Consider the following 14648-nt stretch of genomic DNA (forward strand, 5'->3'; position numbering starts at 1 on the left):
CTCACCCTATAGGATGGCTGCTTAGAAAAAGACTTGCAAGCTAATGCTATTAGCATTAGCCCGCAGGTCTTTTTCTAGGCGGCCGACCTAAAGATATTAATGATATTATAAATGCAGCACAGGTATGTAAAATAACTTGCTTAACATTTTTAAAAGAAAATAAACATATGTTAGTAATACTTCTAATTGAACTTTAATAGAGAGCAAATTAGCTGGTTTTCACTAATGTCTGCAACCTTTTTCTCATCCATCCTTTATCTGTTGTGGTAAAAAATGTATTCCCTAAAGGTGTTAATCAAAGGTTGTTGGGTTGGAAATATGCACTTTTGTTCATGAGCATAGCACTTCTGCTTATACTACACTACAGATATTTATTATTGAACACCGTCTTTTAATCGTTTATAAAAAACCCAAAAAAAGTCTAAGAAGTTTTTTGAAGTTCAATTATAACCCTAGATTTTCAGGAGTTAAAATCTAATAAAGACACCAATTCATTACTCCCTTTTTTAAGCTAATTTTATCCATACAAAAAATAAAACTCATATAATACTTAACAATCTTCATGTTTGGTTTGTATTATCTGCTGGAAGGTGATTTTCTAGTTGTACCTCTAGTTCAGTTTTAAACTGTTGGTTGTTAAGTATGGGCTCATCTTGATAGGGTCCAGGTCCATATTTCATCTGCAAACGGAATGGTAATTTGGTATTACTTTCAATCATATTATAACATACATTAATTAAAGAAAGATATGATTATTTTTGTCTATTGTCTATTGTCTATTTTTATAAATCATCTTTTGTCACAATTACTCACAGTTGTGACAAAAACAACATAGCTTTGTTCTGATAAATAAATACATTAAATTTACAGTAATGTATATCACATACATTTCCCTTGAATATGTTTAATGTACAAGAATTACATGGTTGTTATTACATTATTATTATTATTATCATAATCATTATCAATTCAGATGGGGACGCCACCTGTGTGCATATTTTAACCCGTATATGAGCGAAAGATGAGTGTAGAATGGAGTAGGATGATACATATCACCATTTTTTTTTAATCCACCGACAGATTGGTTTATCCTATGCAACTATTGAAGTATAACTAAATAAATCCTTGATTGTGGACACTCATGGTCTTCTCTTCCTATTTAAAATATGAAAACTAGTTTTGGTGTGTTTCATGTCTCGTCCACTTCTCCTATGTCAGTCAACTGAATGTTTTACTACTAGTTTAATGTTTAATGCAACATTTTTAAGTCTGTAGGCAAAGGCATACATGATTTAGTTGCCAGAAAACAAAGAATATTTTATAAAACTATAACGGTAGTTTTATTTGTTTAAAATTTTTTTGAAAAACAAAGAAACAAATTATATATATACTCTACACATGTCAGACGAAAACGAAACTACAACTTATTTTACTTTGTCCTCAGTTGATCTATAATGCTGGCAAATCTATAAGGAGATGTCTTTGATCAACCTTACCTCATATTTGACTTGTTCCAAATAATGTTGTCTGTTCGGTCCAAGGCGGATGAGAAGAGTAGTGGAGAAATGAACTGGCTGAAGACAAGGCCTCAGTATGTCGCCACTACTACAAAACAAATATAAATTACTGTTCACAGATTCGATTTACAGACTTACCCGAATGGGAAAGAGTGCAATCTTTCACAGGAAACACAAAACATTAACCACCCTAGAATAACTAATGTTTTGTGCTTGCCTATTCAGGTAAATCTGGTGGCTTCACAAAAATCCTAAAAAACCTATGTTCTTGTGCTCTAGAACTCTCTACCTGGTATGATCAGGTGGAGGAGGAGGTGAGGCCAGCCCAGCTAAGTGACTCTCAGAACGAGACTTCTGCTTCAGTCTGGTGTTCGATCTGAAATCATTACAATTATTGCAAAGTCAGAACACAACCTAGGGATAAATATAATCTGGATCAGATAATTACATAACATTCAATTCAACATAGAATATTTTGTATAAAACAAATCTTCCACTCTTTATTTTACAGCTACTCTCAGAGAACTCTTTAGTGATAAAAAGGATCGATGACATCTTGGTTATTTTTCTTGTGTAAAAGAAAACCAATATCACAAACTATTGGGTGGTTATTTTTTATAGCAATACAAATTACAAGTACCAAGAGACTAAGGATAAAACAACCTCATTATTTAGTAGCCCTGTATTCTTTACTTTATTGCTGATCAGCTGATATGCATTGTTACACATTGTTGCCTACACAAGGAATTAATTTTTAGATAAGACCCAGCATGAGATCAAAGAGTATCTATTGTAGTCCTACATATTTTATCTAGAAACAGTTTTTAAGATTTATGAAGTTTTTTATGAAAACAGATATCACCCAAAATCATCTGCGGGAAGGTAAAACAACAGATTTTTTCTATGTTATCACATCACTTATATTTTTACATGAGAACAAATAAATCACCTTGTCATTGGAGAAGGAGAAGGTGTGTTTCGACCACTTCCTACGGATTTAGAGCTGCTACCAGTACTAGATCTGCTTCTCCGACGAGCCAGAACTATCAAACAGTAAAAGGCTAAGAAAAGGAGTACCCTTCCATAATCATAGGTAAAAAAAACTCTTGACCAGCAAAACCATTAATTGTGACTCCACAATCCACATGCCACTGATGAAAAATCCATACTATATAGTCTGTCCGTTTGGCTATAATACCCAGCGGATTAGAGACCTTCTCGGAACTCAACTCACCCTTCAGACCCGCTCGCCAGGCTGGTCATTAATAAAAAGTTTACCTACCTACTCCCACAGTCCCACAGATATGTAACTTTTTTTATTTTAAGTTAAAATAATTTTTTTCTTTGTATATTTGACTTCTCCATGAAATTCCCAAAATAATGAGTCCAAACACGATGTGGATACTTAATATCTACGATCTGAAAGTCGGACAAAATTGGTGACGATACAGAGTAATTGTACTATACTTTCAGATCGTAGATATTAAGTATCCACATCGTGTTTGGGCACATTATTTTTAGAATTTCATGTAGAACTCAAATTCGTAAAGAACAATTTATTGGAATTAAAAACAAAAAAAGTTACAGGTCACAGGACTGTGCTAGTGGGTGAGTCATTGTTTGTCTCAGGCCAGCCCGACGAGAGGGTCGAGAGGGTCGAGAGGGTGAGTTGAGTTCCGAGAAGGTTCCTAATCCGCTGGGTATCATAGCTTAACATTTTACAATGCAAAAGGGTTTGTCATTTTAGTATATAATAGACTATTGACTATTACAATGTAATTAAATATATCACAGAAAAGAACAACAAAGATAATCCAACTAAATAAATTAAAACAAGCTGGCCTAGTTTAAATCTGCTAATGGCAGGTGCGTAATGAAATACTAGGTAAAATTATAGGTAAAATACAATTTAAAATAGAACGGGTACAAGAAATAAGACTAACAAGGCCAGATGATAAATAATAAAAATGTGAAACAAGCTAACAAAAGATAAATAAATCTATATATCAAAATGGCTCAAATTCAGAAACAAGTAATGTCATGCCATTGCATTGAATTTTAATCCAAATTTAAGATTTAAGATGTATTGTGTTTATTTCAACTTACAATTTTAAAATGTGAGTATGTATTAAAGACAGTAACAAAATAGGAGTCTACTTAATTTTCTTGTATCAGAATCTGGGTGGCATTATTTTGTGATCAAAATTTGAATATCAATACCTACCTGTTTTAAAAAGCATATATGCATTCCGACCTAGAATAATAAATTATAGGTAATCTTCTTGTATCGATATATGAAGATGAGGTTGTATGCATAACAATACAGTACCTGGGGCACTTTGTGAGTGTTGCGGTATAAAACGTCGAGCACAGCCACATGATCTCAGGCCTAGTGGCACGACTGGAGCAGACGTGTTAGCGACACTGCGCAGAGATATCTTAGAGCTCATCTTGTGTTTGTAAAACTATGGACAAGCAGAGGTAGATAACTCTACACTAAAGCACCAAAGGGGATTTGGCAACCTGAATAAAAATGTTATACAGAAAATTAATTTACCATTTTACTGACAAAAATAGTAAACTGCAATATTTTCTTTCATTCCATTGAAAATTTCATTAAAAAATAATATAGCCTAGTAAACATATCTTTTGATACCTATATTATATTCAACCCAATAAAAGTCAAAACCCAGGAATCGTCAAGTACTGGTACTTCAAATTAAGGTATGTGATTTTAAGAAGTAGATGGAAGATCAATAGAGCATTATTGACATTGACTTTTGTATATTGAAGTAGATAAGGTAAACGCACCAGTAGCTGACAGTATAAGAAACTATACGCACTTAATAATCCGTGGTTTTGAATAAATAGGAACTAAAGAGATATTACGGATTTTATTTGATTCTAAATTTAGTGTAGTTTTCAAATTTGTCATACAAAAAGGGTTTTAAAAATATATTTTATAACATTTTTTAACTTAATTCAACCTTTGTACGTGTTCCAGTGGCTGACAGTGAAAAAAGTGCTTGTACCAGTAGCTGACTGTCAGTTGTCCCAGTAGCTGACACTGGAACTATAAATGTACTAGCTGCTAAACCTAAGGGTTTTATAATTTATAAGACGAATAAAATCTAACTTGATAATTAAGTTATAAATAAAACCATGTAAAACATTATTAAGAAAATTTATTTTACATATTTTAAAATAAAAAATATTTACATTAAAAAAATATATATATATTTTATATATACCTATTTAAGAAAAATATAAATTTTTTAAATATATTTGGCTTATTAATAAAAAAATTAAAATTATTTTATAAAAATGTGAGATGTCATAAATTATAATGATTCAAAGATGAAATGGTCGGAACATGTTGAATATCTAAAAAATAAATTACGTAAATATATTTATGCATTTAGGCAACTTAGTGATATACTCGACTAGCAAGAAATTAAAATAGCATACTATGCATATGTTCAATCATTGTTATCTTTTGGAATTATTGCTTTTGGTGGTGCTTACAAAACTATCTTGCAACCTGTTTTTGTTGTACAGAAAACAATACTTAAAGTTGCTTTTAAAAAACACTTTAGATATTCAACTGACGACCTTTTGTAGAAACGGGAGTTTTGACAGTCAGACAGTTATTTTTAAAATTTATTTTAGTTCACATGTACAAAAACTTTGATAATATTTTTATAAAAATTACTCATCCCCACAATACGCGCTTTTCTCAAAATGTTGGTATAAATGTTCCACAAACTTTAAAATCATTTTCACATACGAATTGCTTTCACTTAACCCAAATCATTTATCATTTATCGTAACATGTGTAACAGATATCAAAATGTCAACATTTTAAATTCACCCTCTCTCTCACTATTTAAGAAGCATGTAGTAGCGTGGCTTGTAGGATTGAGTGCAGAGGACACCGAGGCCGTTATCACGCTGGGCGGACCTGACCGTTGACACTACACAATCACTGATACACCACCTTCACTGACTGACCAACACACCACACTCCACCTCTCCTCTTCAATCTTCACCAGATTTTTATAAATTTCCTCAGTTTTGTACAAAGAGTTTTTTATCGTCAATTTAATTCACAGAAGAACACTAAACATTCAGTTTCAAGCAAGAACATTTTTTTAAATTTAGAATTATACGAATTATTTTTTGTTTTCCTATACATTTTTTTACCTCCCATCTAAATTAACCTTTTTCGCAACTCGAGTCTACGCACAGGCCCTGCCTATGTAGACTTTTTCCTTTGTTATAGAAGGTTTTTTTTTTTGCACATTTTTTGTTTTATTTCTACAGAATATAATTTTTCTTTTGTTATCTAGTTAGTAATGTTTGCTGTATTATATTTAAGTAAAAAAAAAAAAAAAAAAACAATGTATGTATATAATTTATGGGAAATAAAATATTATTTAATTTCATTTCATTTCATAAATAGCATGCAAATTTCAATGGGTAAAACCAATTTCATATTGTGCAAGTAGCAAAATATCCCCTGTCAGCTAGTGGAACTTGTATGGCTTCTGTGTACCAAAGCCTGACATTGATATAATTTTAAATCCAAAACCCCTAACACCCCAATTTTATCATGAAATTGTCAACAAAGGTATAATTGATAAAAATAATGAGCCTAACCATTAATACTATGTAAGAAATTTAGCGAAATTACAAAAAACCAAACTTACCTTCTTAACAGTTTCATTAAGGGAATCGACTAAATGTGATGTGTACAGACAGGGTCGCTTTCAAACCACCACCATTCGTTGAGTATGTGCTAAATTTCACTGATTTTTTTGTAAGCAAATCAGGAATAAACATATGTTCTTCTAACAATGCAATCATGTGTAAATATTTTTAAGAGACCACATTATAATGTAAAGAAACTCAAACTGTCAGCTTCTGGAGCACTGTCAGCTACTGGTGCATTTACCTTATACCATCTACATGGACCAGCTGTCGCCAGTTTTTTACTAAATACCCCTGCCGCAGCAAACCTGCCGACTAAGCGAATTTCCATTTGTCTGAATTGATTTTCAGTTAAATATATTTTAATAACATTAGGTTTAACGAGTACCTAGGTTTGCTGCTACAAGGAAACTAATAAAGTGTGTTTTTTAGTAAAATATTGATAGCTTAGTACAAAATAAATAAATTTGCCAAGTTTGATCAAAATATATCCATAAACAAGCAAACTACAACATTTAACAATATTCTCCATAAAAATAACATGGGAATTTTAAATTTACAATTTTTTTAATTTTCTCCGTTACTAATAATCGAACAAAAATACTTTTACATACTAAATTATTTGTTTTTTTAAGCTCTTTAAAAAGGTCTAAAGAGAAATCGGGAAATTTTGTGTTTTGAGGGTCAAAAGTGAGAAAAACCAATTTTTACCCCATAAAACCCCCCGTAAAGCCCCGTTCCCATGGTCCGATCATGCTGGTTCGCGAACTCATTCAAGTTTATCCCGCTTTACACCTTTAAATTAAATTTCATCAAAATCGGACAAAAATTACTCAAGTTATCGCGTTCACGGACGTATATATATATATATATATAAGTCTATATATATATATATATATATACATATATAAAAATTTGAACGAATGGTGTTTTGGCCTCTGGGGACATCAAAATGAAAAAGTAAATCGGTCCCGGGTCTAGGTCTTACCGTACCACCTACGGTAATAGCTACTTCCCTATAGGGAAATTCGCTAAAAAGAAAATAGTTGCATGAACCAGTCCATAGTGTCTCAAATAATATATTTCATAACTAGCTTGTACCCGCGGCTTCGCCTGCAATGGTATAACCAATATGAAGCAGAAAAAGAAATAAACAGAGTATTATAGTATAAACCAATAGAGCTGTAATATGGATGCTTGGCAGTGACCACAGTAAGATAATATTATTATTTATTGCCTAAAGCATAGTTTGAAAATATATCACAATTGAAAAATGTATAGTAGTTTGAAAGAAAACAAACACACCACCTTATGAAAATAAAAACTTAAACATAATTGTAAACCATTATACTATGACAATTCTCATTTTATCAAATCTTTTTGTTATTGTTTAGTTCAAAACACCTGTCATCAATATTTTATTTTTGTTTATTGGCAATGAAAGTCAGCAAACCTAAGTCACTGTTTGCTAGGTCTGCAGATTTGCTGTGGGGAGGGGGTTTATTTTTTATTATGTTACCATTCCAGATGTACACCCAAGAGCCTTATTATGCGCGGCCACTCGAGTGGCGCGCGACCGCGACTGCTCAAAGGCCACTTTTAGGGGCCATGTTATAATATGGAGCTTATTAAGCGACGCGACTGCGGTGGCGAGGCACGCGACAGTCACCACGACTGGCCACTCCAGTCGCGCACCCTCGCTACTAGTCGCGAGCCCACGCGACTGTCGCGTCACCAGCGGGCCATGTTATCATATGTTGTTTATTACGCGCGGCCACAATCGCGGGCTACAGCGGACTCCACTCTCTACCCTCGCCTCAATCCTGATATTTGTTTCAAAATTTTATTACATTAATTATAATCTATATATTAAAAAATATTGGTTTTCTTTTCTGAGTCGGTTCAGATTTTCTACCTGACCGATTTTCATAATTTTGGTCTTAAATTAAAGGTATTCACGAACATATTTGCCAAATGTATTACTTGACAAAAAAAATCAGATTTGTTTCAAATTTTTACTTCGATTAAAGCGGTATTTTGCCCGTTCCGATTACATTATCCTATACAGTTTTCGTCTAAGAACCTTCAGTGAAATGCCAGCTTTAATTTTGAGCTGTAAGATCGGACGTACGTGAAGCACGCTACTGAATCACGAATCAACAACAGTTATTATTATTTTAACACCTATCCGCAATCAATGATACGTAACTCCATTTTTATTTAAGTTATTCTACATGTGTTGGTCTTAAAACAGTCTTAAAACTACCCCTCAAAACGAAGGCTTTAATTTGAGATGTTGACCATTTGAATAAGTTAAGTTCAAGATAGATACAGTCTGCATTACTCAATTATTACCATTATTGTGAATTTTATGTTGACTCGGGCAACGCAACGCCAAATTTTGCTGCTAACATTGTATATATATTATGATTATATCAAATCAAAACCATTATAATATTTAATTTAAGGTAAGTGCTAGCCTCTCCTTAGCTAAAATTATTTATTTTCTTATGCGATATGGATATAAGTCATTCTTCCTACAATGTTATCAAAAGAACGTCTCGTCTCCCGAAAACAACAAAAATACATCTTGTCATCCTCTCTGAGATCATCATATAAAAACTGAAAAACACTCCTGAAGTTCTTAATTACTTTTAGTAATGGATTGCCTCCCAATACCTTTCTTTCGTATACGTTTACGACGCTTAAGTAAAATTAAAATAAAATGCAAGTCTGTATAAAATTCGGTTAGACGCATCACCTCACCACACCTGTCGCTACCCCTAGCCACACCTGTGGCTACCCGAAGCGACTGCCAGTCGCGGTCGCACGGGACTCGAGTAGCCGCGCATAATAAGGCTCTAAAACTGCTTTCTTATGACTGTTCTGTGTTGTCAGTACATCTACGTGCTGCACTCTGTAGGTAAACCTTATAACTTTTTAAAGCTATTGTAAATCATAGAACCAACTTTTTTAGTTGAAACACCTGACTAAATTCTTTAATTCCCTTTAAATATGAATACTCATAAGGTTAACATGGGGAATTACAGAGCCACTAGGGCGGAGCCCGAAAGGATTTTTGAGATAAGAATATGCCTATATGTTAATCGGGAATGTAAGCTATCATCATGCCAAATTTCAGCCCAATCCGTCCAGTGGTTTATGAGTGATTGAACTTCAAACACACAAACAAACAAACACACAAATTTTCACATTTATAATATTAGTAAGATAAGACAATAGTTGAAAGTTATCTTTTTAAATATGGTCGAGAATGTACAACACCGAATTTCATTTGTGTTTTGAGCATTACAACTATAATATTTTTGTCTCTTGTTAAGAAGTTTGAAAAATTCTTTTAAATGTTGTCTTTTATATTTCTATTCTATGATTTTATCAAACATTAAATACTAAATTAAACATACCTATGCTACTAAGCACCTAGAACATGCCAACATCACATAAAGTATACCTGTAAGAAGAGATAGCTGTTGGTATTATGTTGTAGCGTAATTTGCACCATATGTTGGCATGGTCTGTTGTACACAGGTGATCTGAGTCCAGGAAGTACGGCTGACAGGATGTAAGATCGGTGATCCATTGTCACTGGCCTCATTTGCCACGGTCAAACTTGCGTTACGATTCATTACATCCACAGATTTAAAAAGTGTGGGAGAAAAACTTATTAGTATTTTTTGTGCGTAGAAATACAATTCACTTTCACTAGTAAGAACCAAATCAGGGATATTTGGTATGCTTTTGATAAATATGGTATAAAGGTTATGACAATGAATAAAACTATTAGAGTTCAAAAATACAAAAATAGGTACAAAATAATAATAATATAATTATTACTTACCTAAAACAATTTTAGACTTTTAAAATGAATGACTACAGATTTAATAAGAATGTGCTATTATAAGCTTTTTGGAAGAAACAGGTAATAACTAGAATTAATCCATCTTTGATTAACCAAATGTTGAAAACTGTTTTATTACAAGAACCAAGCCTTGAAACATTGTTTTATGAAGATCACACTTACAATTTGTGATCACTTCTCCAGGTTGCGAAGGGCTGAATCAACACGGTACATTAAATATTGTAAAAATGGATAACTATAATTTTATTTTGATCAAGGAATTCAAAAGTTCTAAGCCATATTACATGTCATTACAGTGTACAGGATTTAAATTGGACACTTAAATCATGGATTAGGCCTAAACATACTCCTTTGGTAGCAGTAGTATCTGTCTTCCTTCATCATAATTTTCTTGTATGGATATAGTAAGACAAAATATGAAGAAGATGTTGTATGCATAACCATACCTGGGACACTGTGTAAGTGTTGCAGTGTAAAACGCCGAGCACAGCCACATGATCTCAGGCCTAGTCCCCCGATATGTCACTCCAGCACAACCATTGCAACTCCACATGCTACTAATAAAAAATAAAAATTCTCGATATAAATAGAAGGTGTATATTTCTATTTAGGTACACTTGTAAGCATGGGCTGAAGACAATTTCAATGTTAGTACCTCTCTGTAGTAGTCTAGTTCCTCTAGGGGCATGTTTTATTGTTATTTTAGTTATTTAAAAACTTGTTTGATCAGATAAAAGAATCTAATCATATACAATAGCTTATCGCCTGGTGAAAAAACCAAAAAGTAAAGAGTTATAAATTCATCATTACAGATTTACTAGATTGATAGAAAGGTAAATAAATTATTCAAAAAATATTATAAATAAACTTTAATATTTGGTTTCTAAAATATATTTATAATTTGTATAACAAATAAAAGCATTGTTTAACACTTAAAACAATTCAAACAAAACAAAACATACAGTCTAGAAATTTAAACACATAAATTATGTACGAGCTTCATTTACAGCAACCTTTATGTAGCAGAGACTACTGTATGCGTGATACAGATGATTTTTAATTTTTACAACATATAACTGTGAGAAAAATATCATATGGTAAATCGATGTAAAATAATTGTGTTGTTCATTTACACAAAACTGTTTGAATGTCTAATAAATAGGTAAAACTTGATTAAATAGAGGATGGTAGCACAAAAATTGCAAAGTTTTATAATAGGTACATACTTCTACAGTAAGAGAATTTAAATTCATATACATACTTGTAAGATGTAGGCTAATTTTATTATAATTGCTATTACAATAAATTAAATAAAAAGGTATGGACAAACTAAATAAAACTTTATATACATATTATCATTATGCCATTCTTTTCAAATCGTCTGACTCCAAATTTTGTACCATTTATTCATATCACATAGCACATAGCAAGATTATAAGTTTAATATCACAAAACACTAAAACGCTAGAGTAACGAAGAGTGATCTTGCCTACTAGCATTTAAAAAGACAATTACACTATTGTCAAGTAGGGATGGACGGGTCCCGAAATTTCGGGAATTTTTCGGGAAAAAAATATTCCCGATTGTCGGGACGGGATTACATTTGACTCGGGAATTTTTCGGGACGGGATTTGGTCCGATCGTCGGCGATTTTTCCGCTTCGCGAGTGCCGATAACGCCGTTATTGCGAGCGATAGGTCCGCGAACGCAGGAGACGAAGTCATTTCGACGATTACGCCGTGACCGCGGAGTCATAACGACGATCGCGCCGTGACCGCGAGTCATAACGACGATCGCGCCGTGACCGCGAAGTCCTACCGACGATCGCGCTGTGACCACGAATCATACCGACGATCACGCCGTGACCGCGAGTCATACCAACGATCGCGCCGTGACCGCGGAGTCATACCGACGATCGCGCCGTGACCGTGGAGTCCTACCGATGATCGCGCCGTGACCGCGAGTCATACCGACGATCGCGCCGTGACCGCGAAGTCCTACTGACGATCGCGCCGTGACCGTGGAGTCCTACCGACGATCGTGCCGTGACCGCGGAGTCCTACCGACGATCGCGCCGTTACCGCGGAGTCATACTGACGATCATGCCGTGATGGCGAATCATACCGACGATCACGACGTGACTTTGGAGTCCTACCGACGATCGCGCCGTGACCGCGAAGTCATGCTGACAATCGAGCCGTGACTCGAGTCATACCGTCGATAACCCCGTGACCGCGGAGTCATACCGACGATCGCGCCTTGGCCGCGAGTCATACCGACGATCGCGACGTGACCGCGAGTCATACCGACGATCGCGACGTGACCGTGAGTCATACCGACGATCGCGCCGTGACCGCGATTCATGACGACGATCGCGCCGTGACCGCGAGTCATGACGACGAGCGCGCCGTGACCGTGGAGTCATGCCGACGATAACCCCGTGACCGCGAGTCATGACGACGATCGCGCTTCGACCGCGAGTCATACCGACGATCGCGCCGTGACCGCGAGTCATGACGACGATCGCGCCGTGACCGTGAGTCATACAGACGATCACCCCGTGACCCGCGAGTCACAAGTTTCTATAGGTACCTGTAAATTGTTACCCATTTTTTGGTTTTTATAGATCAGTGCCACAAATGGTAAAAATTGATTTCGTATGTCTTTTTTGGTAACTGCAATACAGTAATTTCTTTTTATGCACAGAAAAAAATCCCATCCCGTCCCGTCCCGAAAATCGGGAAGGAAATAAAAATCCCGTCCCGTCCCGTCCCGAACTAAAAATTCAATCCCGTCCATCCCTATTGTCAAGCTAAAAAATGTGAGATGTTGTAAAACAATTTTTTCAACAAAGAATCAGGGCTTATTACATAATGTTAGGAAATAATTTTTTGTAGGAGTTAACTTACGATTAAGTGTACCTCATCTAAAAAAATAACTCCAGGAAGCCTATTTATTATTTAAGAGGTACTGAGCCTATGGAACCTATTTGTCTGAATGAATTAATAGTTTAAAAAATATACACTGTTGTTTAATAAATAACATTTAAAAAGTTCCTTCAGATCTATGATTAATTAAGAAAGCTACTACTGTAAAACCAAAGGAAGTGAAGAAGAAACACCTGAGAAAGAGTGAAATTTGTGGAAATATACATGTTGCTGAAATGTGTTAAACTAAAAGAAGGGGTGGATTTTTTGTGTAAATTGTAAATAGCCTGAAGTATATTAATATCAATTAATTCATAGTCTAAAGTACACAATACAATGTTAAAGTTGAAAGAATATTTTTTACAGTATTGTATCAAATCAATTAAATGGGGCCCGAAAACCCGACTGGAACTTCAGTAAACGTGTATTCTTTATAAGAACCACATAAACCCACATAGAGCACCTCAAACTGTCATTATTTTATCTTCTTTTTTCATACAAGGGAATTCATTTACGTACTTTGTATGCTTAATTTGCCTTCCCAATACATTTACAAACATGAGAAAACACTAGGAAGAATAATTGCTATTGGACACAAATTGATTTAAATTGGACATGATTTAAATGTGTTTTTTTTTATTTACAAATATAAATATATAAATATAATTTGATTGAATTTTCAACAACAAAAGCAGTGATTTTTTTTATGAAATAAGACATAATGTGTTTCCTGATAAGTTTTATTTTGATTGTGATAGTATTTACAAGTGACACTTGAAAGGTTATGCTATATATAATGTTTTATTTTATTTAATGAGCTTTGGTCAAGCGTTTGAGCATTTGAATTGTTATCATGAGTTAAGATCTTGACTTTAGATATATGGACATAATGTATACGATAAAACATTGTTTGAAAAAATCTGAGTTGGAACATGTAAGGAAAGGATTTTAAATGGTGAATGATAAGAAAACTGGTTTTAATACTGGATTAGGAAAATATTGGTTTTGCTTTTCCGAGTCGGTTGGGCTCTTCTACTCGACCGATTTTCATAATTTTGGTTTAAAGGTATGCACACACAGATTTGCCATCAAGCATTGGCATTTATTTATCTGACATGTATTTCGAGTTACTCACAAAAGCAACTTCCTCCCTGTGCATTTCTTATGAGAGTTAAATTTGGTTTTTCTTTTCCGAGTTCTTTTGGCTCTTCTACCCGATCAATTTTCATAATTTAAGTCTTAAATTAAAAGTGTGCTTGCACAGATTTGCCATCTAGCGTCATAATTCATATCTACTGTATTACTAAAATAACGTAAATTAATTTTTTTTAAATTCTTACTTTAATTGAAGATCTATATCACCAGTTATAATTACATTATCCTATATATATTTGGTTAAAGAACCTTCAATGAAATACCAGCTTTCATTTGAGCTATTGATTATTGAGATGTGGGTACATGAAGCACACTGCTGAATCACAAATCAACAATAATTATATTTATTTTAGGACTTATCTGCAATCAATAATACGTAAACTTTTACGTTACTTTATATATCTTGGTCTTAAAATGCTCCTAGAATAAAAATGAAGGCTTTCATTTGAGATAATGATT

The 14648-nt window shown here is 34.0% G+C and overlaps 1 protein-coding gene across 1 annotated transcript; it reads right to left on the minus strand.

The window, feature by feature from the left end:
• Window positions 1-560: 560 nt before the first annotated feature.
• LOC129004961 (uncharacterized) lies at window positions 561-9828 on the minus strand. The gene is made up of 6 exons (XM_054433689.1): window positions 9700-9828; window positions 3847-3982; window positions 2467-2560; window positions 1807-1893; window positions 1497-1605; window positions 561-680 (listed from the first exon to the last, which is right to left on the minus strand). The coding sequence occupies exons 1-6, from the start codon at window positions 9826-9828 to the stop codon at window positions 561-563; spliced, it is 675 nt and encodes a 224-aa protein (XP_054289664.1).
• Window positions 9829-14648: the final 4820 nt, after the last annotated feature.

Source organism: Macrosteles quadrilineatus, unplaced genomic scaffold, assembly GCF_028750875.1.
Source record: "Macrosteles quadrilineatus isolate MER2022 unplaced genomic scaffold, UCM_ALF_1.0 Scaffold_13__1_contigs__length_4303367, whole genome shotgun sequence".
Classification (NCBI taxonomy): domain Eukaryota; kingdom Metazoa; phylum Arthropoda; class Insecta; order Hemiptera; family Cicadellidae; genus Macrosteles; species Macrosteles quadrilineatus.

Excerpts from the sequence above, each read along its gene's own strand:
- LOC129004961 (XM_054433689.1), bottom strand. The coding sequence starts at position 9,828 with ATGGATCACCGATCTTACATCCTGTCAGCCGTACTTCCTGGACTCAGA. Across the intron at positions 3,983-9,699 it reads ACAGCTATCTCTTCTTACAG|TTTTACAAACACAAGATGAG; the intron begins GTATACTTTATG and ends GCTTGTCCATAG. Across the intron at positions 1,606-1,806 it reads CCTCCACCTGATCATACCAG|TAGTGGCGACATACTGAGGC; the intron begins GTAGAGAGTTCT and ends TTTGTTTTGTAG.